At 31.9% G+C, this 25113-nt stretch overlaps 3 protein-coding genes and 1 long non-coding RNA gene across 7 annotated transcripts; 3 read left to right on the plus strand and 1 right to left on the minus strand.

The window, feature by feature from the left end:
• Positions 1 to 2210: 2210 nt before the first annotated feature.
• LOC114397104 (peroxidase 4-like) lies at positions 2211 to 6630 on the plus strand. Its single transcript, XM_028359224.1, has 4 exons — positions 2211 to 2563; positions 3910 to 4092; positions 4670 to 4838; positions 5939 to 6630. The coding sequence occupies exons 1-4, from the start codon at positions 2339 to 2341 to the stop codon at positions 6334 to 6336; spliced, it is 975 nt and encodes a 324-aa protein (XP_028215025.1). The 5' UTR covers positions 2211 to 2338; the 3' UTR covers positions 6337 to 6630.
• An 835-nt stretch (positions 6631 to 7465) lies between these two features.
• On the plus strand, positions 7466 to 8928 carry LOC114397112. Its single transcript, XR_003663339.1, has 2 exons — positions 7466 to 8034; positions 8681 to 8928. It is a non-coding gene; the product is annotated as an uncharacterized LOC114397112 (long non-coding RNA).
• Positions 8929 to 11433: 2505 nt separating this feature from the next.
• Positions 11434 to 18112, minus strand: LOC114397116 (U-box domain-containing protein 4-like). Of its 4 annotated transcripts, XR_003663340.1 has the most exons (5): positions 17889 to 18112; positions 15185 to 15465; positions 12030 to 14009; positions 11812 to 11928; positions 11434 to 11725 (listed from the first exon to the last, which is right to left on the minus strand). XR_003663340.1 is itself a non-coding variant. In XM_028359233.1 (4 exons), exons 2-4 carry the CDS (start codon positions 15458 to 15460, stop codon positions 11869 to 11871), a joined length of 2316 nt encoding a protein of 771 aa, XP_028215034.1. In that variant the 5' UTR covers positions 15461 to 15465; positions 17889 to 18112; the 3' UTR covers positions 11434 to 11868. The 4 variants fall into 4 exon arrangements, 3 of the variants coding, with proteins under 3 accessions (XP_028215034.1, XP_028215039.1, XP_028215043.1); XM_028359233.1 differs by having other exon boundaries at positions 11434 to 11928; XM_028359238.1 differs by having other exon boundaries at positions 11434 to 11928; positions 15185 to 15470.
• A 4964-nt stretch (positions 18113 to 23076) lies between these two features.
• On the plus strand, positions 23077 to 25113 carry LOC114397131 (tyrosine--tRNA ligase, chloroplastic/mitochondrial-like). The gene has a single exon (XM_028359249.1). It carries the CDS (start codon positions 23150 to 23152, stop codon positions 24638 to 24640), a length of 1491 nt encoding a protein of 496 aa, XP_028215050.1. The 5' UTR covers positions 23077 to 23149; the 3' UTR covers positions 24641 to 25113.

The raw sequence follows: 25113 nt of genomic DNA on the forward strand, positions 1-25113 counted from the left end.
TATATTCACAGAATATTTTCGACAACATCAAATTACTAAAGATCAAATTAATATATAGTGAGTGGAGTTCGTGAGAATTAATTTGATCTTCAGTAATTTTCGTGTTGTATATATTGTGCAAAACATGTGACAGCCAATAATCATAGATTGATTGTCATAATATATTTTTATTAAAAATAAAAAAGATTTTACAGATGGTTTTGATCATTAGTAACGAGCATGCATTTTGTATGTGACAATTATAACATTCGTATCATTTTTAATTTTTTGCACAATGATTATTTTTCTTGTAGGAAACATGTATGAGAGTCCTACATAAGAATTGATACCTGCCAAAGAAAGTAGTACATGCATTTTGTATGTGACAACCATAACATTCGTATCATTTTTAATTTTTTGCCCAATGATTAGGGTATTTTTCTTGTAGGAAACATGTATGAGAATCCTACATAAGAATCGATACCTGCAAAAGAAAGTAGTATGGTGTGCAAAAAAATATTTCATATTATGAGTGGTATTCTAATCCTGGTATATGCTTGCAAACTCTACGGTTGTGTGTGTTTTAAGAACTGGAATTAATTCTGTATAAGTGGGAAGGATAGAGAAAGTGATCTTAATTTGATATATTTAATTTATTATTGCAGCGATACATTGCTTCATTGTCTTATAGGAATATGAAGTATATAGGGTCGGGGTTAATTTGGAGAAGAAGTGGATATAGGAACAATACATGATTAATGGGGCTAGTTAATCTTTGCCGTTGATTGGTACATGATTAATGGAGGTTTCTATTTAATCTTTGTATTAACTTAGTAACTGTTTCAGGTACTTCTGGTATCCAGTAATGTTAATTTCTTTTGGCTGACCAAAAAGAAAATTCATATTGTGATTGATGTAATAATTTTATAAGAGCATATACTTTAATTTACGCTTTTGTTTTGTATAATTTCTAGCTACCACCAGTGTGTACAATTTGATTGAAAAGTAGAATAAGACATCTTTCACATGTTTTAAAACATTGAAAATAGAATGTCTGTCTTCCTGGGTAGTATGAAGTTTCTTGTTTGTTTGTTTTTTTCAAAATACCTTTTGAGTCACCATTTTTTAATAGTAACAAATATTTAGTAAAACATTAATTTTTGTTACCAACTTAAAAAAAATTAAAAAAATCAGCAAATTCTCAATTAATCAAAGATGGGCCAGAACATGCACCTAAAAATATACCTTCCTAAAATTAATGCTGGTTCTCAAATTCTTATAGTAATCAATAATGGTAACATTTATAGTACTGTGCTAAATATTAATTGATGCAGCTAGGTGGTGATCTTCGTGGGATTAATTAGAACCCCACAATACCTTGTGTTGATGTTGGTGTAGTGGTATTAGCTAGTACTGAAGCTAGCAAACAAGCATCGAAGTTTCCATTATCTTTTCTATGAACTTGTGCAGTTTTGCCCTTAAAATTTTGATTGACGCTCCACCACACCGGTTTCTATAGTGTTTAGATAAAATGAATCTTAAATAATGATTATGATTGATAATGATCCAGCCCAAATAATACTTGGTCTAAAAGTAGATAGTTTTTTATTCTTATAAATGCAGGCAATTTTGATTGGGTAAGTTAATTGATTGGGTACTTGTTATCTCTCTGGGCTCTCGTGCCTGAAAAACCTGCATGCATCTTCATTGCCAACTTGCCAACTTGTGGGGTATAATAGATCTTAGCTGGTTAAGATTCGATTTTTTTCATCACTTTCCATTAACTAATTTATTTATTTGATAATATAATATTAGCATCTAGCACAATACTTATACAAGTAGCATTTCTCTTTCTTAATAATAATAATAATAATAATAATAATAATAATAATAATAATAATAATAATAATAATAAAATAGCTTGGGCTTTTGAAACTTTTGAATAGTCAACCTCGGCACATATTATTTAATAACAACAGCCAAACAAATAAGAACCCTATAGTTTCAGTCATAATAAGGATAAATGCATTACTAATGTTCGACCAAGTTCATTTCACCAGAACCTTGTGTTTTCCTAATTAAAAAAAAAAATACCAACTTAAATAATTTCATACTTTTCAATTTCAACCTGTCAATTCAATCCACATTTTCCAGACTTAGATAAATGTTATGTAACATGCACTAATTTGTCAAGTTCTTGGTGATTATTTGTAAAACAAAAAGTTCTTGATGATTAGGTGAGCGTTATGGGTTGCCATCTCACACACCCTCTCCTATATATTGTAGCATTTTCCTGGCATAGTCTCTAAGATCATCCATCCATCTTCTCATAAGCTTTACTTAATTAGCAAATCCAAATATGGCACTTTCTTCTTCATCATCTTCAACATCCATATTTGCTTTAGCTTTGTTCACTCTTTTGCTTATAGGAAGTTCTTCAGCTCAACTCTCTGAGAACTTCTATGATAGTAAATGTCCCAAGGTTTTCTATGCCGTAAAATCCGTTCTTCAATCTGCTTTGGCTAAAGAACCTCGCCAGGGAGCATCTATCGTTCGCCTCTTCTTTCATGACTGCTTTGTCAATGTAAATTACTACTCCTAATCTAAGCTCTTTTGAGTTTTTATTTTTCTTATATATACTATAATACTATATATTAATCTATGGTCTATCAAGGGTAATACTTAACTACTTTTAGCATCAATGAAACAAAACTTATTTAATTCATATGGTTGCAACAAAATTTTCAAAGATTTCAAATCGTTCATGTTTTCCTTCATTAAGAACGTAATGGGTTGTGTGTGGATAATCGTAGTCGTAATACTAAAATACAAGTATTTAATAGTGTAATACTATGTTCTTTTTAGTCGCTATTGGCCATTTATACGTATTTTTCTTTCTTTCTAAGTTTAATCGCTTTCAACAAGTCTTATTCGATGATGTGACATCACCAATAATATGACACGTTTGAAGCATAAAAAAAAATGAAGTGAAAATGTTCTTATCTAGATGTTTTCATGATTAATTACGTACACCACTTCTTTTTAAAACATAGGTTTTTGGTTTATCCGCCCACAAGCCATAGGTCCGAATCGATCTGATAGAATAAATCAGTATATTTAAATATTATTAGTCGAATTTGAATCATAATACTCAATTTATTTATGACAAATAAAATATTACAATCTTTCATAAATAATTCATACATCTATGTTTCTTTTTCATCAATTTCCTTTGTACAGTACATTAATTTATCACAATACACATTAATTAGAGAGTGCAAATTAACATTTTATTCACATGGTAGAATAACATATTTCCAACAAAAAGTAAAAGATAATCAATTATAAAATATTATCCAGGTACATGTAAGAATGTCTCAATGAGTCATGAGACGAATTGTGTTAGGTTGACTTCTCGGGTTAAAATTTTTTTTTTGGTTATTTTGATCAATTTAGTTAAGTATTTTAGTCAGATGTAATATTTTGTGGACTATTACGAATTTTATGTTATTTTATTACTTTGTTTTATATTTATTTAAAACATGATTATAGTTTTTCAATATCATTTGTGCTAAGATAATTTAATGAGATGAAGCTTTTTATAGTGAAGTTCAACCCGCAACCTAGTTTTCTTGATTGTGTTGGGTTAAAAATTTTAATCCAATTAATCTGTGGTACCCATCCCCGGTTGGAGTTATGTTAGCCTATTTTAATTAACATCCTACGTACATGCCAACTTTTTATACAGTATTCAACTATGGTGTTCTTTAAATATGCATGTTGTTCTTTTGGCATAGAATGCTTCCTTAATTCTAAAGTAAACTTTCACATATCAATAATCCAATTCCGGCAAAGTTAGTCACTGTTTTATAAAGTGCTTACAACTAATTATTGCTAATTGTGTGTTGCTGCTTAATTGGAAATTAATAGGGTTGTGATGGATCAGTACTACTTGATGGCCCTTCCTCAGAGAAGACTGCACCTCCCAACAATAACTCTTTGAGAGGTTATGAAGTCATTGATGCCATCAAGTCTAAGGTCGAGACAGTATGCCCCGGAGTGGTGTCATGTGCTGATATTGTAACCATTGCTGCTCGTGACTCTGTTGCAATCGTGAGAGTTCAAAACTAATATATGCTATGCTAATTTATTATGATAAATAGAATTATAAATATAAACTATTAGAACATATTTAAATTATTTAAATTAAAAAAATAATTTTAACTAATACCTTAAAATACTAAAAGGAATTTTTTTTATTAGAATACACAAAAGTATATTATTTATGATTTTTTTACATTTTTTCATAATTTTTATAATAAATATTTTTTAAATTTTTTAACTAAACGTACTAAGAAAACTGGTTAACAATATCCTTAAAAAAATGTATATGACTTTTTTAAGTGATCTTATAAAGTTAACTTTTGATATTGAACATTTATGCATAATTTATTCACCTTATTTGTAGTTTTTATTTCTCACAATAACTATGTCACACACATGAGAAATGTTATGAATAGAAACTCCAAAGTTATTGAACATCTACAGAAAAGAGACTTGATAGAAAAAATTAATGGATGTCAATGGAGTATATCATTACTCCACACACACAAATACATACATATATATATGTGGTTCTTACATATTTATTTATCAATTATTATGATTTATAAAATTTCATGGTATGCAGCTTGGAGGGCCATATTGGAAGGTTAAACTTGGTAGAAGGGATTCCACGACTGGATTTTTCAACCTTGCTAGCAGTGGTGTGCTCCCAGGACCTGGTTCTTCCCTCAGCGACCTTATCAAAAGATTTGATGATCAAGGGCTCTCTACCAAGGACATGGTTGCATTATCTGGTATATGTCCTTTTCTCTCTTCTTTCTAGTTTGGCCCCTCTCTCTTTCTCATCTCTCTAGTCTCTTGTATGTATGTGTGACGCAATCTGTATTATTACTAAATTATTGGGTACGTAGATATATTTTCAAGATGACTTTATAGTTTATACAACCGTATGGCTTTCCATCCAAAGAAATTTTGTTTATTTATACAGTATTTTCATAAGATTGATAGGAGAAGAAGTGAGAAAAAATGTGAAATAAAATAATAGATGAGTACTGTGACAAAAAAAAAGAAAAGAAATTTCATTATATAATGCAGTATCTCACTATCTCTTTACTTAATAATTACGTGTGGTGGATATGTGGTGGATATGTGGACCTGGATGTGACATTTAAACTACTACGTACATGAATGCCATGCTCTTTCTCTAGGCTAAAAGCCATGTGACTTCTAAACAATAAACAGAGAAGAGTCAAGTTAAAGGAAAAGCATGTTTAACTAACTGGGAAAAGATATATACGGCATTATTGATTGGTAATGCTTAAATAATGTTTCTACGGCTAAAAAAGAAAAACACACCATCCATTGACATATCATTTTCAGTTAGCATTATTCTGCCTCAAGAGTCTTTCGTTATTTGTATATTATATTTATGTATGTTAAATACATATTCAATTTATACACTAGATTAATGCACGTACTTATTATTTGACAAGTAAATTATGTGGTGTGAAATTCAAATGTAAAAGTATGAATTAATTATCAATTTCATTAGTGCATATCAATTCTATAACACACCATGTACATATACAAAAGAACTATTCAACTGTAACTTCATGTTTCAATATTTGTTTGTACTGTTAAACACTTTACATGGTACGTAGCTGATGACTTTATCTAGTGGGATCTCAAACTAAACAATATTTTAGAAATTTTGGGTTTTAACCATGTTGAATGACATCATTGATTCATTTAGTCAAATCACGTTCATCATCCAATGCAGGATAAAGCTTTGTAGTTGTTGACTTGTTTGTCAAACACTTCACATGTCACAAGTGTTACTATTCAGACGTACTACGCTTGTTTATTTGATATTTTTCTTTGTGATATATTTCAGGAGCACACACAATTGGAAAGGCAAGATGTGCAAGTTATAGAGGTCGCATATACAATGAAAACAACATTGACAGTTTATTTGCCAAGGCAAGGCAAAAGAACTGTCCAAAAGGTAGCAATGGAACACCAAAGGACAACAATGTAGCACCACTAGACTTCAAAACTCCTAACCATTTTGACAACGAGTACTTCAAGAACCTCATCAACAAAAAGGGTCTCCTTCATTCTGATCAAGAGCTCTTCAATGGAGGATCCACAGATTCACTAGTGAGAGCTTACAGCAACAATCAAAAGGCCTTTGAGGCTGACTTTGTCACTGCAATGATTAAGATGGGAAACATCAAACCCTTAACTGGGTCAAATGGGCAGATAAGGAAGCAATGTAGGAGGCCCAATTAGAAGAGACACAACAAATAAATTATATGAATTGTGTGTTTGTGTGTTACATATACACCCTAAAAGTGGGGTAGTTCTTTTGTGAGTTGATCTGTTAAGGTGTTTTCTTGTTCCTTCAAAATTTGTATTGTTAAGTTCAATTTCAATTTTACTAGAGTTATTGTAAGGAATTAATTGTAAAGCATGTTTTTCTTACATGTAATGTCATTTTAAGGATGTGTTGTTACGGTTACAACAATTGTAACTGTTGCAAAAAACGTGATATAATGAAAGTGGAATATTGTTTTCTTTTTATAAGAATGACTTTCAGTATGTATTAGCTTACTGAATTAATTATTTAGATGCTACTTTTTTTTAAGGATGTTCAGATAGATGCTACTGAGATTGAAGAGAATTTTAAATTCAATAATAAAGTAATGCAATAAAACAAAAGTAAAGAAAAAGAGCAATGCAATTAAATAAAATAAAGGAAGTGTTTCAACTTTCATTTACTTGTGAGCTTTCTCAAATGGGCTAAGATGTCACCAAATTGTGATGTGAGTAATCGATACCTATTTAATTTTTGTTGTACATATAATTGTAGAAGAGTATTTTAGTTGTCAATTAATGAGATTTTAATTGATTTCTTTCGAGTATCTATTCGCATTCATAGGTGAATATTTTTCTTGGTCCCAACATTTTTTTTCATAAATATTAATGTTGCTCAAACCAACCATTATTTTTCAAACAAGTCTTCATTATTTTTTCGTTATTTAATATTTTACTCTAATTATCTGGTCCTTGGATGCGGTCTTTTTTTTTTGGTTATTCTGATATATTCTTCACAATAATTAATTCATTTATATGGAAACTTTTCTTTACTATCAAGAAAGAATTGTTCGATGTAAGCTAGTATTTTTTTCTTCTAATTTTCTTACCATATAATTTCATCTGATTTATTAATTTATATGAAGTAATGTATAGGAATCAAACCTTTTGTCCTTGTTTCTTTATTTTTATCTATTTTAATTTCTTTACTTGTATCTATTTTTTTTGTTCAAAGCACAAACATAACAAAGTTGAAAAAGAATTTATTCTTATTCATGAACCCCCCAAAAATTAAGGAATAAGCTGCATATTTATCAATTCCTTACTTGCGAACTATGGAAGGATGAATTTCCTCTTTAAGTTTTATTCTTTCATTTAATAATATATATTTTTATGCTTCTTCACTCATCTATCTTTGATCTTTCCTATCACTCATCAAAATTTTCATTCTTTAAAATTGCAACTCCACATCATTCAATTAATATTGTGATTCCCAGCAATAAGGTTGCTTCTATATTCTTAACCTTCTTGACATCATATCTGCACATACCTTAAAACAAATTATTAGCATTAGTTTTTGTTTTTTTACTCTTTTTTTCATCTCTCTACCTTAAACTTTATCATAGTATCAGAGTTCTCCTTTTTTTTAGAGCTTTATATAATCATTAATATCAGTTGTGCAATCTTTTCTTTGTTCCGCTCATGGCTTCTGTTCGTGATGCTGCTTCTCATGAACTTGGTTTTGAAGAAGGCATGATCTGGCTACCCTCAAAGATACATATCCAAATTTAGATTATGAGGATATTAAAGTTACTACAGTCAAACCCTTTCCATCAAAAGATGCAGGATCTATGTTTTTAATGCATTTGTTTCCATATTCGACTACTTCATTCAGTGAGTACCCTTCCTCAACAATATTGACTTGTTGAAATTTGGTAACAACAATAGCTTTCTTATCTAGTAAGGATGTGTTCTCAGAATTGATAGTTCTTGACTCCAAATGAAGTTTGTGTAAGTTTCTCCATGTCTAGCACTACCTAGTTTCTACCTACAAGGTGTTTGATTAAATGCTTCTGAAAATTTTGTCTTATTGTTTTCAACCTTTTAAGCTTGTTTTGATTATTTTAGCTTCTATCATGTGTGGTAGTTAAGCATTGTTCATTTGTTTGCTTATGTTCATGGTGATTAAATATTATTTTAGCTTCTGTCATGGATGATTAAGTCTTGGTTGCAGTTGGTTCACAAAGTGTATGTGAAAAGTCTTCATTGAAACAGATTTTGTGTTCTTCTATTTTGTTGATGTAAGCTTTTATCCATAGTGATTAAGCATTGCTTAAGCTTTTTCCATGGATGGTTAGACATTAAATTGTTGTTTTACTTTTTTCTTAAGTGGTTAAACATTGATTTTAGTTTCTGTTCTTGATGGTTAAGCCTTGTTGCTTATGTCAAGTGGTTAAACTTTGAGGTATAATTTCTGCTTGGTGGTTAAGCTTTGATAATTTCCTGGATTGATTGTTGTTGATTTTGCTTGATGTTTAAGCTTTGATGCTTGCTTTGGACTCAAGAAGATTGAGAAAGTCAATGTTGATCGAAGATTTCTAAAAGCTACTGTTTTGACTGATGTATTTCTAGCATGTTTAGCTATATTTCAATTTTTCAGACTTTATTTTTATTTCCTTTGATGTAGATGTATTATCTTCTTCCAACTTGTGGGGTATTATAAATATAGATTAGCTTAATTAGTTATAAGTTAGACTCAATATATTTATATAAAAATTGATTTGCTCATTTTGAACATTATCAAAAGTAATATTTAATTTTTTTTCTTCTCTTTTTTCCATCTTTCTACCTTAAACTTTACTGAGATTGAAGAGAATTTTAAATTCGATAATAAAGTCATGGAATAAAAGAAAAGTAAAGAAAAAGAGCAATGCTATTAAATAGAATAAAGGAGCTGTTTCAACTTTCAATTACTTGTGAACTTTCTCAAATGAGCTAAGATGTCAGCAGGTTGTGAGGTGAATAATCAATATCTATTTAATTTTTGCCGTGCATATAATTGTAAAAGAGTATTTTCGTGGTCAATTAATGAGATTTTAATTTATTTCTTTCGAGGATCTATTGGCATTCATAGGTGAATATTTCTCTTGGTCCCAACATTTTTTTTAAAATATTGGTGTCACTCAAATCAACCATTTGTTTATATATCTATTTTTTGTATGAAAAAAAATTGATATATCAACAACGGGTTGATATATCTATTTAATTACAACAATTCATTCGTGATATAGAATTGAATTCTTGTAAAATAACTTGCTGTTCGTCTAATTTCTAGAATATAAATTCTCTTAAAGTTTCACAATTTAAGAGACCCTTAATTTTAATTATATGAGAAAATTGGTGTGCATAATTGTGTTTTTAGTTTTAAAAATTATTTTTCAAAACAAATTTTAAACTATAATTTTTAGTGAAGAGAGTGGAGAAGAAAAATAGGACAATACAAAAAAAACATGAATAATAAAAAAACTGAAAGTAATTAGTTAAAGAATCAAAACTGCTAGCTTATATATGTTTTGATTTTTTTTATTTTAAAAAACTATAACATTTAAAAAAAAACTGGTTTTAAAAAACTACTTTTATCGGAGATAACTTTTTTTTTTAAAAAAAAAGTTTTAAAAAAAGGACACATCATTTCAGGCCACATTCCATAAGATTGATGAGGCTAAAAAATTCACAAAATCACAAACTTATTGAATTATAACTATAGTCATAGGTGCAATATATTTAAAAGATGAAGGCAAATAAATCAATTAGAAGCATGCATGGTCTAACATTTTATTTTCCAATTTCATAAGAATATCCGTTCGGTCAATGGATGACTAACTACTTCATACAAACATATATTTAATAGAGGTTTAGTTATAATAAACTACAACTAAAAGCATTAAGAGTAGAAGTCAATAACATCACAATCCAATTAATTCTTGACAAAGGAATAAGAGACGATAAAAAGGGAAGAAAACTCTTTATTAACTTCAAGAAACTAGAAATTAAACTAAAGAAATCTCCAAATAAACTAATTTCTTAAAATTCCTAAATCCTTAATTAGGTGCACGTACTTGTGTGTTACAGTTTTTGTGTCCCTTGATAAGCTAACGTAGAAAACGCTAACTATATATAGTAGCCTTTTGAAAATATTAGACGATAAGCTTGCTGCCTTAGCAACCATTATTCAATGCTTAGGTATATATGTACTTTTTTTTAATTATATTATTGTTACGAGATATATATTTATCAACTTTGTTGATGGCTAATTTAAAAATTGATTGGTCACTTTTACTGAAATTCTCTCCTTCCAATAATGTTTTTTTCTCTCTATAAAACTTAAATATAAAATCTTACTTAAAGAAAACTAAGTTTAATACCTCTCGAACCAACAACTTATATGTATATATGTACATACATACCACACCAACTACATTATAGGCTTTCCCTTAAAAAGAAAACTAAATTATAGGCTTTGAAAATCTTGACAAATCTATCACAACATTTTGGCTTCGTTCAGCCTTCATTCACGTTAGACTATATTTTAGACGGAGTTTCATGCATACCCTTCCACAATGCATGCAAGACATAATCTCTGATGATAGCAATGTTCTCTGATCTTTATGAAGCAATGCAAGCCTCGTCCTCATTGCAATTACTTAATTGTCATATATATATATAAACACAGGTGACTAGCTTTATTTGAAGAATTGCAATGAATTGTTTAATAGTATCACTACATCAAGTTAGCTACCATTCTTCAACAAGTTCATTTGCACAAAATTACTTAGCATATTGAAACATTTCTTCGCATTTCAGCTGGTTTGGTTTGGATGAGGAATAATTGCTTTAAGCTATTTTTATCTTGCATTCTTGTATGGAGTACAAATTCTATTTTTGAACAGAACGCAAAAAATTAAATTAAAATATAATCAGTTTCTCACTTTTTATAACTCATCTGAATAGGTGCGCTAACAATACGGTCTATGTGAAAAGTGGATTTCATTAGGAAGTGTAAGCAAAATCTTTAGCTTATAAAGTGTGTTACCAAACACACAAACCATTAGTCATTCTGGTATCTATGCTATTAATGAGTGCTGCGTGGCGTATGTGCGAAAATAACACCAATACAAATTTAAAATTTTCAGTTCTGAACCGTAACATAAAACCTGGCAGTAATGATACCTTATATCTTCAAGGATGAAATAAGTTGCGTTTAGATGAACCGACAAAGACGTACAAACTTCATTAGCTTAATGAGAAATGCAACTCTTATGCCACTTTTAACTGTTAACACTTAATAATTTCTTCTTCAAATGCTTGCTACATACTATCATCTAAGGATGAAGACAATATCCAGATCCCTATCGTATTGAAAGGGCCAGTTAATACATCACCAAATACTAGTTATTGTCCACTAACATTTTGCCTTAGCTCAGAAACAAAAGTTACACTTGCATGCATAATTTTTCTTCACATCACAGAGAGGTGTGTCACATGAGGACACAATCAATTCTCCTCCTCCATACATATTCTCCCCCTTTACAAGCATGTGTAAACAATAAAAAAATAAAAAAATAAAAACTTTACGCATATTATGTGCACAATGCAATGTATAAATCTTACATATTTTGTAAGTTGATTCAAAACCTTTGGAAGGCTCACAAGGTTGGAAAATCAAGATCAAGCTCTCCCAGCGCTCCCATGTCTTTGGCTTCTAAATTGATTAAGGAGAGCCAAGGCCTAAATTGAAAAACAATTTCATCACTTCTTTTTTGTAACAAGAAAAAATATATATATAGTAAAAAGGAAACTAAATTATGAAACCATGAAGAACCCCATACCTTTTCTTTGGCCCTTGGGGTGCCTGATTGTGACAATGCTACTAAAGGGGGTACAGCTCCTTCTTGGAGCACCATGTTTAAGTATCTGTGATTGTCTGAGCATAGATGTAGAAGAGCCGCTGCTGCATTCTCCTTTCCTCTCGCAGAACCCAACTCGATAACTTCAACCAAAACAGGAATGCCACCTTGCTGACCAATTGCTGTTTTCCCTTCTGGTATCGTAGCAAGATTTGCTAGAACAGCCACTGCCTTATCAACCATTCCGGCTGCCGGGTCCATTAACTCTACAAGGTTTTTCACAGCACCGGCTTGCACAATTCGATCCTTGTTTTCATGAAATAATGACAAGTTAAACAAAGCAGTGGCAGCATCTTTCTTCCCTCTAGGCGTTCCGTTCCCTAATAAATCGACCAGTGGTCGAATTGCCCCAGACCTGCCTATCCTGATCTTGTTTTCCTCAGTAACTGATAGGCTGAAAAGAGTGGCAGCTGAATTCTCCTTGGCTTCTGGACTCCCTGTCTGAAGGACATGAATCAAAGGTTCAATTGCACCAGAATTTGCAATAGCAGCTTTGTTGTTATCATTGATTGATAAGTTAAGGAGTGTTGTAACAGAATTTTCCTGGATCCTAGTATCGGTTGATTGCAGTAAATCAACTATTAAGCTAATGGCTCCACAATTTGAGATCACAATTCGGTTATCCATATTTTCCTTAGCAAGAAGGCGGAGTTCTGCTGTTGCCTCTCTCTTAGAATCAACAGAATCGCTCTTTAACTGCTCCAATAATTTCCGAACCTGGGTTTCAGCAGCAGAAAGATCAGCTCTTGTTTCGATAGGATTAGACACTACCCTAGGAACAAGCCACTCAGATGACCTTTGCCATAAAGTTTGGCTTCGAGACCTTGGCACCGCCAATTGGGGTGAAAACTCAGGTTCTCTACGACGAGTTGGCATGGCAACAGCATCTGGCCCTGAATTCAATTCTCCAGAAGCATCTTGACTGTGGACTGAACTGGTTGACAGCAGAGGAGTATTGTTATGAGAAGTAGTTCTAACATCAGTTTGAGATTGTTCTGAGCTTAAGGCATTGGAGGATTCCCTTGTAGATGGTGACATTAATGATTGGTCAACTGAATCCACACTCCCTTCATCTGAGCTGGCAGACTCGTCATCCGAACCTGTGGATGATATTCTTTCAAGATTCACATGCTGCTCATTAACCATACCATTTAAGGAACCACTTGGAGTTGAAGAGGAATGCAATGTTGATGTTCGTTCTTGGTGGATTTCAGGCAAATCCTTGATCAAACCAGACTCCATAGACCCATGAAAAGGAGATGACTGATTTAAGCTTTTGGACTTCATGGGATCAACGAGCTTCACATCATTTGATTCACACCAGTTAGCAATTAGTGCCTTGACAGTGTAGTTAGGTATTAGATTGGTGTGAACCAGAGTCTGACGTGTCTTGGGACAAACAGTAAGTCCAAGATCAATCCAGTTCTTGATGAAAGCCCGCTCATATGTTTGCCCTGATGCCACAATGACTGGATCCATCATCAATTCTAAAGAGAGAGGACAGCAAAAATCAGCAGGTACTAACACCGGGATAGAGCTCTGAGCTTGCTTAAGCATAACAAGATGCTCATGCATACGATTTACAACTGAGATCATTTGATCAATAAATTCAACTTCTACAGCATTTTCAAGTTGTTCAGCATTCTCCTTCAACTTATCAAGGGCTACAGCCTCTATCAGGGCCTCTTGATTAGACCTTAGACCCAGATTCTCGGCGATGTTTTCCAGGACCTCTGTACTTGGCCCTACACCTTCCAGTTGTTCCATAATAGCTTTTTTAATGGTTGATGATGTTTCATCTCGTAAATTATCAAGGAGACTTTGAGGTGAAGCCTTCAGCTGTTGTAAAATGCTGAGTCCCAAATCCTGAATTGTTGATATTAAGGGATCAACTTGAATAACCTAGTGATTAAGAGTAAAGAGTGAGAACCAACACATACTTAACATCAAATAATTGAGCCAAATGACATCTATGATAAGCAAGCAGGCTTGAAAAGACAACTAGTACATAACATACATCTATACCAGATGGAAATCCAAGTCAAGCAAATATACTAGAAAACTGTTCAGTTCTAACCTCAGCACCTCTCATCTCACCAAGGTGTACAAGGTTAATGACTTAAAGCTATATAGTCGACAAAAAGTAGAACTTGGGTGAACTATTAGTACAAAGAAAAGCTTTGATTAAGCAGGGTGAAAGAACATGAAGTAATGTTATGAAAAAAGACAAGCAGAAGAACAACAAAGATGAGAGAAAAGTGACTGAGGGAGGCAGAAAATGAAAAACTACACAAATACTTGGCTACAAAACTGAATTCCTCTTTACAAAACAGCAGGAAAAGGTATGATCACCTTAGCCACAGGAACATAGAGAAAGATATGTTTATACTAAAATTAGTTCAGGGCTTGACTTAGTGAATTATAAAGACATTGCTCAATAAAAGCTCAGCTAATTTTATATATACTAACAACTAAGATAAATGTTCCATTTTCATTTATATCTACAAACTAAAATTTAAGATATTATTAATTTAATTTATCATGCTACACACAACTTAACTATCATTTTACCTCACCAAGAACCCTTAATATAGAATATAGATAATATTCATAAAAAAATCTTCACAAATAACATTAACTAAATATAGATGTAGCCATAATTCAATACTTACATTTCTTATGCCTATAGATAACATCATTATCAAAACAGTGTGAAAGCACAAAATGGGCAAGGAAAATAGGCAGAAAAAATATGAAAATGTACAAAAAAGGATTAGTGGGAAAAAAAATCATGCAAATGGGAGACAAAATATCATTCAAGTGAGAAGGCAAAACCCATGCAAATAGATGGGAAGCTTGGTAGGAAAAAATTGTTTAAATGAATAGGAAAAGCATCTATGTGAATAAGAAGGAAAATGGACCAAAAGGCTGGCCAAAACATTATGTAAATAGGTGGTGAAAAAAATATAAAAAGAAAATGCAAATATGAAGGAAAAAAAAATCATGTAAGGTGGCCAAGTGGGTGGAGGGGAAACCCTGGATTATAATGTAGAGAGTAGAGACAAAATGTGACTCACAAAGTAAAAATTACTAGATAATGGATGCCAGTTCAGAATAAGCTCCCTCAACTCATCAACAGCTAGACTAAGTTCCTCAAATAGCTTACTAAGCAATTTGTTAGAAGCTAAATCAGAAAAAACAGTAGTATCAATAATCGGCTTCAACAACTTAAGCATCTTCTCTGCCTTTTGGTAATACTTTGATACAGGTTCTGACTTCATTCTTTCAGAAAATGATAAATGCGAAAATGAGGATATCGCATCAGATAGCACCTTTAACAAAGATATCTCCATAACACCTGCACTAGTAACAAAAAATTAGTTCAGTTGTATGTCATTATGAAACCAGAAAAAGAAAACAGAAGAAAAAAAAAAGACTTTATTTCTGGATTGAAAATGAACAAGACAAGGAGAAAGATCTCTCATCCAAGGTTCCCCCTTTCTATGACGGATCTAATTATCAATTCTCAATTGATACACCCTTCTACCCGTTTTATTTAAGTCAAATCCCTGTCCTTCCATCCTCTCTAACTAACTAACTAACTAATTGTTCTAGCTATTTACTGTAACTATTGTATTTGGAACCTATAACATATGTAGATCTGATTGGACAACAATATAACAGCTCCGGAAATTATATTATATAGGATAACATAGGATTTGAGGAAACTATAAGACCTGATATAATAAGAAACTGACAAGCCTTTACTTTATAGGGCCGTATTAGCTACCTGATAGTATGAAGACCTAACCATTTGTTATTGGACTGTATATGACCTAATTATGCAATTAAATGTAAATTTAGAATGAAAACCATTTTAGAAGAGAAAAAAAAAGTTGCAATTAAGAGCGAACAAAACAGTGGATAAAATTAAAGAAGAAGAAAAAAAAACTAATCACTATAGTAATAATAGAACATTACAATTAGGGTCAAAATAGCCAATGAAAACATGAAAGGAATTCAATGAAAATGGGACAATGAATGCACAAGATTGCCTCTGTAAAAGATTGCAAATTGTAGCTTTGGTCAAATGGACCATTCAGTTTTACAAATACTAGAGATCATAAAACAATTCATAATGCATTTTCCTACTCAGAAAAACTTTAATGCATAAATCCATTTGTACAAAAGATTTTAGAAAACTGAAACTCTGATATGAGAAGAATCAAATACCACTTGAAGAAGCAGAAGACCAACTCCTACTATAAGCAAGGCTGATAAGAGAAGAAACCTTCACTATAAACAGGATTTTCAGGTCTGACACATAGCCAACAGGGGAGTCATGCTTCTGCATTGCATTTCCTATCTGGTCTTATCCAGAGAACCTCAATATAATAGAGTTATAAGACGTTATTACTCACAGTATTGCACAATTATGCACATGAAGCAAATATCTGTTATCACTGGATAACAATAGAACTTGAAATGCCAGCTGAGTTAAGCTAAAACCACCATAGGCTTGTTATAAACTGAAGGTAGGTGAGGGCCTTGTATTCGAGAACAAGGTGAACTCCTATACTAAGAGGATGATATTGGTGCCGTATTATTTATATACATTATTTGAAATGAATTCTGTGTATAACAGATTCCATGATTTGCTAACAGAATTCCTACACCAGCTAACAGCATTCTTACACAAGCTAACAGATTCCAAATTGGTTATAACTAACTTCTGGAGCATTGTTGAGTTTCTTATGTGTAATCCTCCAAGTGCACAGGTCTTTTGGTGCTTCTTTTGGGCCTGCTACTATGGGCCTCAGGGGGTGCCTCGAGTGTGCCTTCTGTGCTTGCGTCCGTGTTGCTATCAAGGCTCAACTTAACGCAACTCCAATAATGATATCAAGTCATCAATAAAAGATTTTCCCTCTTGGCGGGCTGACTATATGGACAAAAAACAACCTTGAGTTCTGTCAAAAACTAATTTTTCATCATGGTCATTTAGATCTTTGCCTTTTTTAATGGTTTCTCTTTATAGTTTTCCGTGGTTTTTCTATTCCTCTATTTATTGGATTATCCTCCATCCACTAAACATTTCCTTTTGGGGGAATTTATTGGTCTTCTTGAATACATGGCCAAATCATCCTTTGGCAAGATTATCATCTTTTCCTCAGCAAGTGATATTTCCACTTTTTCTCAACCATATACATTTTTTTATCTTGTCTAAATCATCTGTCCATGTCATAAAGATCCAACAAAGTTTTTTACGTTATCCATTGATTACACAACACAACCCACCTCTTCCACTCAGGCTAGGTACTGGCTATGTAATAATTGGAAACAAAGCACAACATAAACAAACTTAGGCTGAACTCAAGTGTCCCAACAAGTAACTGGGAGTATCAAATCAAACACAACTTAACTCCACCAGGCCTAAAATCAATTTACTTTACTTGAGCTCGATCACAAGCACATTGCAATTAGGAATATTACAAATCCAGTCAAAAGTTTTGAGTTTCAAACAGAAAAAACATAACATTACGCAACAGTGAACCAAACAAGGTCAACAAAGAAACATAAAATGGAACAACAAAGGAGTAAGTAACCAATAACCAATACAAAGCAAATGCAGCAAAACATGATCAAGGTGCAGCACTAGAAACTCAAGACAATCACACATACCCTTTAAGTAAAAATGCAACTTTTTTTATAAAATGAAAGCACAAAGGGATGAAATAAGGTGATACATAAATAATAGAGAAAGTGATGAAATATGGGTTTTACCAAAAAGAGGGATTGAAAGGGAACAATTCCCAGTTGATTGTGAGAGAAAGGAGAAAAGTTGGCTGGCAGCACCGCTCAAATGGGTTTTCCGGCCACCGTTGGAATGAGAGGAGCTAAAAGCCGCAGTGGTGGTGCTAAAATAAATGTGGAAATTTTAGGGAAGCTATATTTTTTGCAACCTATGGTTTTGACTTGAATAGAAATGAAACGTGTGAAATAAATGCTTTTTAGCTTTCCTAAAAACAATTCTTTTCAGCTTTTGATTTTTCTTTTCTGTGGGTATTTATGAAGTCTTTGAATACTTTCAGTTCTTAATTAATTATTATACAAATACAAATATGGAGTCAAAATTGTTACATTTGAATAAGAATTTGGTTTTGACCCGGAATGATGATGAAATGTCATACACTTTTACGTAATAGATTTCCTAAATAATTGCCGACCAGCAGTTATAGTAGTTAATTTTATAAGAGGACTCTCCTCGATATTTTCTTTTCTAACATTTTTTTATTAACTGAAATTAGAGGATATAAAATTATTGATAAGTGAGATGTACTAAAATTATTAATCTTTAACAGATTTTTTCAGTTAATCATACCGCAAGTATTGAAAAGAGACTATCCGAGAACAAGGACAGAGTCACCATAAGAAATTAGGGATCAAAATATAACTTGGTTTTGTAATAAAAAATAAATTAACTATTTATTTTATAAAAATCTCAAAATTTATTAAAATAAATTTCAACAAATATCTTATATAACTTAATAATTTAGTTTATTTTTTCAAAGTTTAAATAATGAATTTAAATTTCGCAAATTCAAAATTATACTCATACACTAAAAAGCTAAAATTAGATTGAAGTTAATAATGACAAGCAATGAGATAAGAGATAAAAAAAATAGTAATAAAAAATAAAAATAGTTATTAATATGTCTTAAAATTAAATTTATTAATTTCTTATTTAGTGTAAGTTTATCTCATAGACAAATATTAATTATAAATAATATTTAATTGCTCAAATAAGTTATAACCAAATCAATATAAAAAAAAATAATAAAGTCATTTGGTTACAAATATAAATATTTATAAACTTTAAAATAAAAATAATACATTATAAAAAGAAAAATATTAACAAAGGAAATAAATAACATTGAATATTTTTTTAAAAAAAGAAAAAATTATAATTATTTTAATGATGAAGAATATAAAATAAAATTAGTATTTATACAAAAAGTATATTTGTCTAAAAAGAAGAAAAAATGTCATTATTTTTGTAAGGAAATAAAATATTTTGTAAAGAAATGAAATAAAATAGATAGTTAATACTTAAATATTATTATTTTTATAAACAGAGTCTTTAAATAAAAATAATTAATTTAATATAATAAAATTAGAATTAAAAAAAATAAAATAGGGGGGTCAAGGGCTCCGCTCCCTTACACGTAACTAAGTCTGTCTCAGAAAGAGTCTCGACAGCAGTTTTCATTTTATAATTATTCTTTGAAGATTGCAAGTATTTCCACTAAAAATAATACATTTCGAATGTTTTCGTGTGTGTATTAGCTCCAATCTAATTTCTTATGGGCATTCTCATAAGATAATTTGTATAAGAATAAACTGTCGATACTATATCATAATATATTATTCAACATAAGATAAGATTATGATAGGCACTAAAATATTTTTATAATTATATAATCAAGTTGTAACACTTCAACAAATTACACTAAAAAGAAAACGATTTAAAGAATAAGTAAATGTTGGACTATATCATTAAAAATTACTTAAAGAAATTAATTATTATTATATATACCAATACGATTTATATATTTTTTTAAGTAATTCATCACTTAATAACTCTATAATTTAAATGTGTTTAGTTTGAAATAATTATGAGTGATTTTTTAGAAATTTTTCTTAAAAAACATGTAAATAAAAATAAAATATGTTTCAAAGTCTCGTTAATGTGTAAACCATCAAGAAGTGAACAATACATAATTTTATAATTATTTAATAATATATGATAAAAATATTAAGCAAGCACAAATTACTATAAGTATTTGAATCTTACAAATATATGAGATAAATGATATTTATATATAGTTATTAATTATATAAATTAAATTTTATTATATTATTTTTTATGAATTTAATTAATTTAATACATAAAATAAAATTTTATTTTATTTAAATTTGAAATAATAATATGATGATTATAACAATAAAATTAATTAAAATTTAAAATAATATAAGGTTTAATTTGAATTAAAAAATAATAGAATATTTAAAACAAGGATAGTTAATGCAATTTAATTTAATTCTAATATTATTAGTAATTATTGTAATTCAAAATAAAATATAATTAAAAATTGTAAATTACTAAATTGCACTTTTTTTTATATATAAATGGAACAACAGTCACCTTACTATTTTGGGATACAGGATCTTAATATAATCATACCAGAGAACATTTTTACATGACTCTGCCACTAAGTTGGCCTCACAAACAACATGGAATAACTTGAAATTTCACTCTTTATTCATCAAAATTCCCCCCATAAACAATCAACCCCTAGTAAGGGTGGCTCTACAACACAACTTTGCTCATCAAATTGACATGGCCAGAGAGTTAGTTTCAATCCGAACTAACTTATCCCCTCTTTCCCAAGCAAGCTCCATAGTAGGAATAACACCCCAAATTCTTTGCTACCATAGAACAAGATCCAATACGTATGTAAAAAAACAAAGATCTAGAAGCCAGTTGAATCTCTGAGCACTCCACCACAACTAAAGTTGGAGAGCATACCTTCTAACTGAGTCATCTACATTAAATTTGACCCAACCAGATTGAGGAGACACCCATCTAACATGCCTTTCATAAGGAGACACAAGTATATAAACATTAATACCCATCCCTTGAATAACCTCAAAGCTAACAAATTTGGCCCTATTAACAACCTGATCAAAATTCCACTGTTGGTCAATGAAAATAACTTGACTCCTAGCCATCCAAATGGCCCAAACTGAGACCCCAAAGACAATATTCCACATATTCCTTCCTACAAACATATTATTTGCGGTCCATGAGTGAAGACCATGCACGGTTGAAATAGTTGTTTAGTTGGACATTATAATCATGCACCAAAACATTCCAAATGGGGTGCACTTAGTTGCAATCTCCCGAGATATGAATGAATGTTTCAGCAACCCTCCCACACAACCATCAACAATAGAACATTGGTCTTGAGCTTGTTCCGCAGAACCACCCACGACATGCATTTAACTCTTTAAGGCCCCTTCTAGTCCTACAGCCTCTTCAAATTAAAATGTGTCTAGTGATGATGCTAGGAGGCTAAAACAATATAAGTTGTTTTAACATAGAAACACCCATCCGGGCTAGGTCCCCAAATAGGTTTGTCCCTCCTATTCTGTTGATTGGGGACTAGATAAGCGACAATCTTATCCAACATCCATTCTAACAGATATTGGGCCAAGAGTTGAATATTCCACCCTTCTTCATATAGATCAACAGGTTCAACAACTGAGAAAGACATGACATGAGATGAGGGTCAATATGAGTGACTGAGAAAAGAATAATCCCCAAAGACAACCACGCTTCATGCCCAAAATGAAACATCAAGACCACCCACAATCCACCTCATGTTATCCCGAACATAGTTCCAAACAAAGCATAACCCCTTCCATGTCTAATATAGTTCCAAACAAAGCATACCCTTCCATGTCTGATAGTCTCCATCTTTACTTTGAAAAACATGAACAATAGAAGAGTAAAGAAGATGAAGTAGAGATGAAAATATCACTACAAAAAATATGTTAAAAGGGTGCAAATTTAGTCACTAAAGTGAGGACATTCGTCACTAAATAAATAAAAGATTGATTTTAATAAGTTCCTAAGTTGTTGGTTTCCATATTTAAAAGTAAAAACCACCAAAATCTAATAATGTTCAAAATAAAGTATTAGAGAACGCTCTTGGATTCCTCCATTTCAACTAATTCAATTCTAAATAATATCATTATTCCAAATGATACCCTTAAGTTAATTTAAATGTGATTAGCATCTTCAATAAATATAGTGAAAACTAGTTTAAAAAATAGTTTTTTTATATCAAATTAAGAAAATTAAATTAACTTAACTAACATTCTTAATTAGCATGAAATTAAGAATTTTTATTTATATTTGAGTTTGGAAGACTAGATGATATATATATATATATAATTATTTTTTTAAAAGAATTTAAAATGTATTTTTTAATAAAAAAATTAATATTTAATACTATTAAAATATTTTCATCATAATATTTTATGAAGTTATATGTATATTCATTTCTCAATTAATGTTCCAAATTACTATTAGGAGGTATTCTCATTATTTCTAAACTTTTTTTAGAAGCATTATTTTTAGACTAATAACGAAAAAACTTAATTATATTTTAGTCTCTTTTTTGACAAAAGAGAGTCAATTCATTTCTGTTGGTAGAGAATTTTGAATACAACTAGAAAAAAAAAACACACACAATTATTAAGATTCTCAACTGAATGTCGAGCTAGGGAATGAGCTACAAAGTTGATTTTTCTACTAGTAAACTGAATGCTAAACCCCAGATGTAAAATAAGCATATGCATGATATGGTTCAGAAAAATACCACACTTTGTCATGTTACTTTTTCCACCCAAGGCTTGATCCACCAAACCTTTGCAATCCATTTCGAAAATAACAGCATTTTTTTTTTTTGGGTACTGTTCCACCCATTTCATAGCTTTTAAGATAGCATAGGTCTCATCTTCTTGAACCTCCATAGTCAGGAGTTCTATTCTTTAAGTCACTCAAATAAAAAATTTGTATTGTTAGTCTCTTAAATTAAAAAAAATTCTTTTTAATCTCTCTTCTCAAATAAATTTACATTTTTTAGCTCTTCAAATTTTGGCAAAAAACCAAACAAAGTATTTTATTAAAAAAATTGAATAACATAAAAAACGTAGGTCTCATTTGAAAGTCTAAAAAGCCGAGGACTAAAAAGCATAATTAAGTCCATTGAAAATATTAACAAATTTATTAATTTACTAATCAATATAAAACATAAAATTTCCTTCCCCTTGTATAAAATAAAAATAAAAATAGAATGATTAATAAAATATAAAATAAAAATAAAATGGTGTTGAATGAGACGCACCCTCATATCCATCCCCAACCTCGAAGAGTAATAAGGTAGAGGCACACACCACACTCTCACACATAACCAATGGCCTCTATCTCTGCTCCAACAAGAACACTCCTCTTCACCCATTCAACCAAACGCTTCTTCCGTCCCTTCAAACCTTCTTCTTCTCCTTTCCCTCTTCAATGCACCACAAAAACCACCTGCAGCACCCTCCAACAACAACAACAACCTCGCCGCAACAACAACTACAACGTCATCGGAATCCTCGAAGAGCGCGGTCTGGTTGAGTCCATCACCAGCGACGCGCTCCGCAGCGCGTGCCTGACACCGGCACCCCTCAAGGTCTACTGCGGCTTCGACCCCACCGCGGAGTCCCTCCACCTCGGCAACCTCCTCGGCCTCATCGTACTCTCCTGGTTCCGCTGCTGCGGCCACCGCGCTGTCGCGCTCATCGGCGGCGCCACCGCGCTCGTCGGCGACCCCTCCGGGAAATCCCTCGAAAGACCCGAACTTGACGCCGAAACCTTGGAGAGGAACCAATTGGGTATCTCGAACACCATTCATCAGATTCTGGGTCGCGCTCAAGATTCAAACTTGGTCGGTCCTAATTCTAATTCTGATTCTGATTCTGATTCTAATTCCTCTGTTGTGATTCTGAACAACTATGATTGGTGGAAGGAGTTTAGTTTGCTGGATTTTTTGAAAAGGGTGGGTAAGTTTGCTAGGGTGGGGTCAATGATGGCTAAGGAGAGTGTTAGAAAGAGGTTGGAATCAGAACAAGGAATGAGTTACACTGAGTTCACTTATCAGCTGTTGCAGGGTTATGATTTCTTGCACTTGTTTCAGAATGAGGGTGTTAGTGTTCAGATTGGGGGGAGTGACCAATGGGGTAATATAACTGCTGGGACTGAGTTGATTAGGAAGATTTTGCAAGTGGAAGGTGCTTATGGTTTGACATTCCCTCTTCTTTTGAAGAGTGATGGCACAAAGTTCGGGAAGTCCGAGGATGGTGCCATTTGGTTGTCTCCAACGTTTTTGTCTCCTTACAAGTTTTACCAGTATTTTTTTAGTGTGCCTGATGATGATGTTATTAGGTTTTTGAAGATCCTTACCTTTTTGGACATTGAGGAGATAGTTGCCTTGGAGGGGGAGATGGGGAAGCCTGGCTATGTGCCTAACACCGCCCAGCGGAGGCTTGCCGAGGAAGTTACACGGTTTGTTCATGGAGAGGATGGTTTGGCTGAGGCTCTTAAGGCCACTGAGGCATTGAGGCCGGGGTCTGAGACGAAGTTGGACTGGAAAACTATTGAGGGGATTGCTGAGGATGTGCCGTGTTGTTCTCTGGCTTATGATGCGGTTTTGAATCTGTCGTTGGTGGATCTTTTGGTCTCTTCTGGTTTGTTCGAGAGTAAATCTGCTGCACGTCGGTTGTTGAAGCAAGGAGGGCTTTACTTGAATAATAACAGAGTGGATAATGAAGGTAAGAGGATTGAGGCTGCGGATATAGTGGATGGGAAAGTTCTTCTGTTATCAGCAGGCAAAAAGAATAAGGTGCTGGTGAGAATAGTTTGAGAGTATTTATTGGATAGCTTAGTATTCTTTGGAGTCTGTCTATTTGCTCTGTGGTTTTGTTGTACTTTTAAGAAACCTTTGATTTTCTTGTTACACCGAAGCTTATTCTTTAAGTGCTGTTTTCCAATCAGAATTAGAGTTTTTCACCTCAATAGCTTTGCTAGTCTTTAATGCAAACCTTTATTTCGCAGATTATTGAGGTGAAATTTCAATTCTGTTTGGAGAATAGCACCAAAAATAATTAAGAAACTGTATCTAAATTTTGTCCTTCAAATAACACCTCTTACTCGCATCCATTATTTGGTAAGCATTGCGGCCAAGTACTTATTTATGGGTAACCTAACATTGCAGCTGTAAATTTGTAAGCTCAAAATTTCTAGAATTGAGAATATTTAAAGTAAATACATTTATTAACCATTGTTGAACAAATGCAAGTTGCACTGAGCATAAATTAATGGAACTCATTTGTGGTT

The sequence above is a fragment of the Glycine soja genome, chromosome 2 (assembly GCF_004193775.1).
Source record: "Glycine soja cultivar W05 chromosome 2, ASM419377v2, whole genome shotgun sequence".
NCBI classification, from domain to species: Eukaryota; Viridiplantae; Streptophyta; class Magnoliopsida; order Fabales; family Fabaceae; genus Glycine; species Glycine soja.

Bases quoted from the DNA above. Each gene is read 5' to 3' on its own strand.
- LOC114397116 (XM_028359233.1), bottom strand. From the start codon at position 15,460: ATGGAGATATCTTTGTTAAAGGTGCTATCTGATGCGATATCCTCATTT. The intron at 14,010-15,184 runs GTGAGTCACATT...CTTAATCACTAG, and splicing joins TATCTAGTAATTTTTACTTT to GTTATTCAAGTTGATCCCTT. The intron at 11,929-12,029 runs GTATGGGGTTCT...TTTTCAATTTAG, and splicing joins CCCCAAGGGCCAAAGAAAAG to GCCTTGGCTCTCCTTAATCA.
- LOC114397104 (XM_028359224.1), top strand. From the start codon at position 2,339: ATGGCACTTTCTTCTTCATCATCTTCAACATCCATATTTGCTTTAGCT. The intron at 2,564-3,909 runs GTAAATTACTAC...GGAAATTAATAG, and splicing joins TTCATGACTGCTTTGTCAAT to GGTTGTGATGGATCAGTACT. The intron at 4,839-5,938 runs GTATATGTCCTT...GATATATTTCAG, and splicing joins GGACATGGTTGCATTATCTG to GAGCACACACAATTGGAAAG.
- LOC114397131 (XM_028359249.1), top strand. From the start codon at position 23,150: ATGGCCTCTATCTCTGCTCCAACAAGAACACTCCTCTTCACCCATTCA.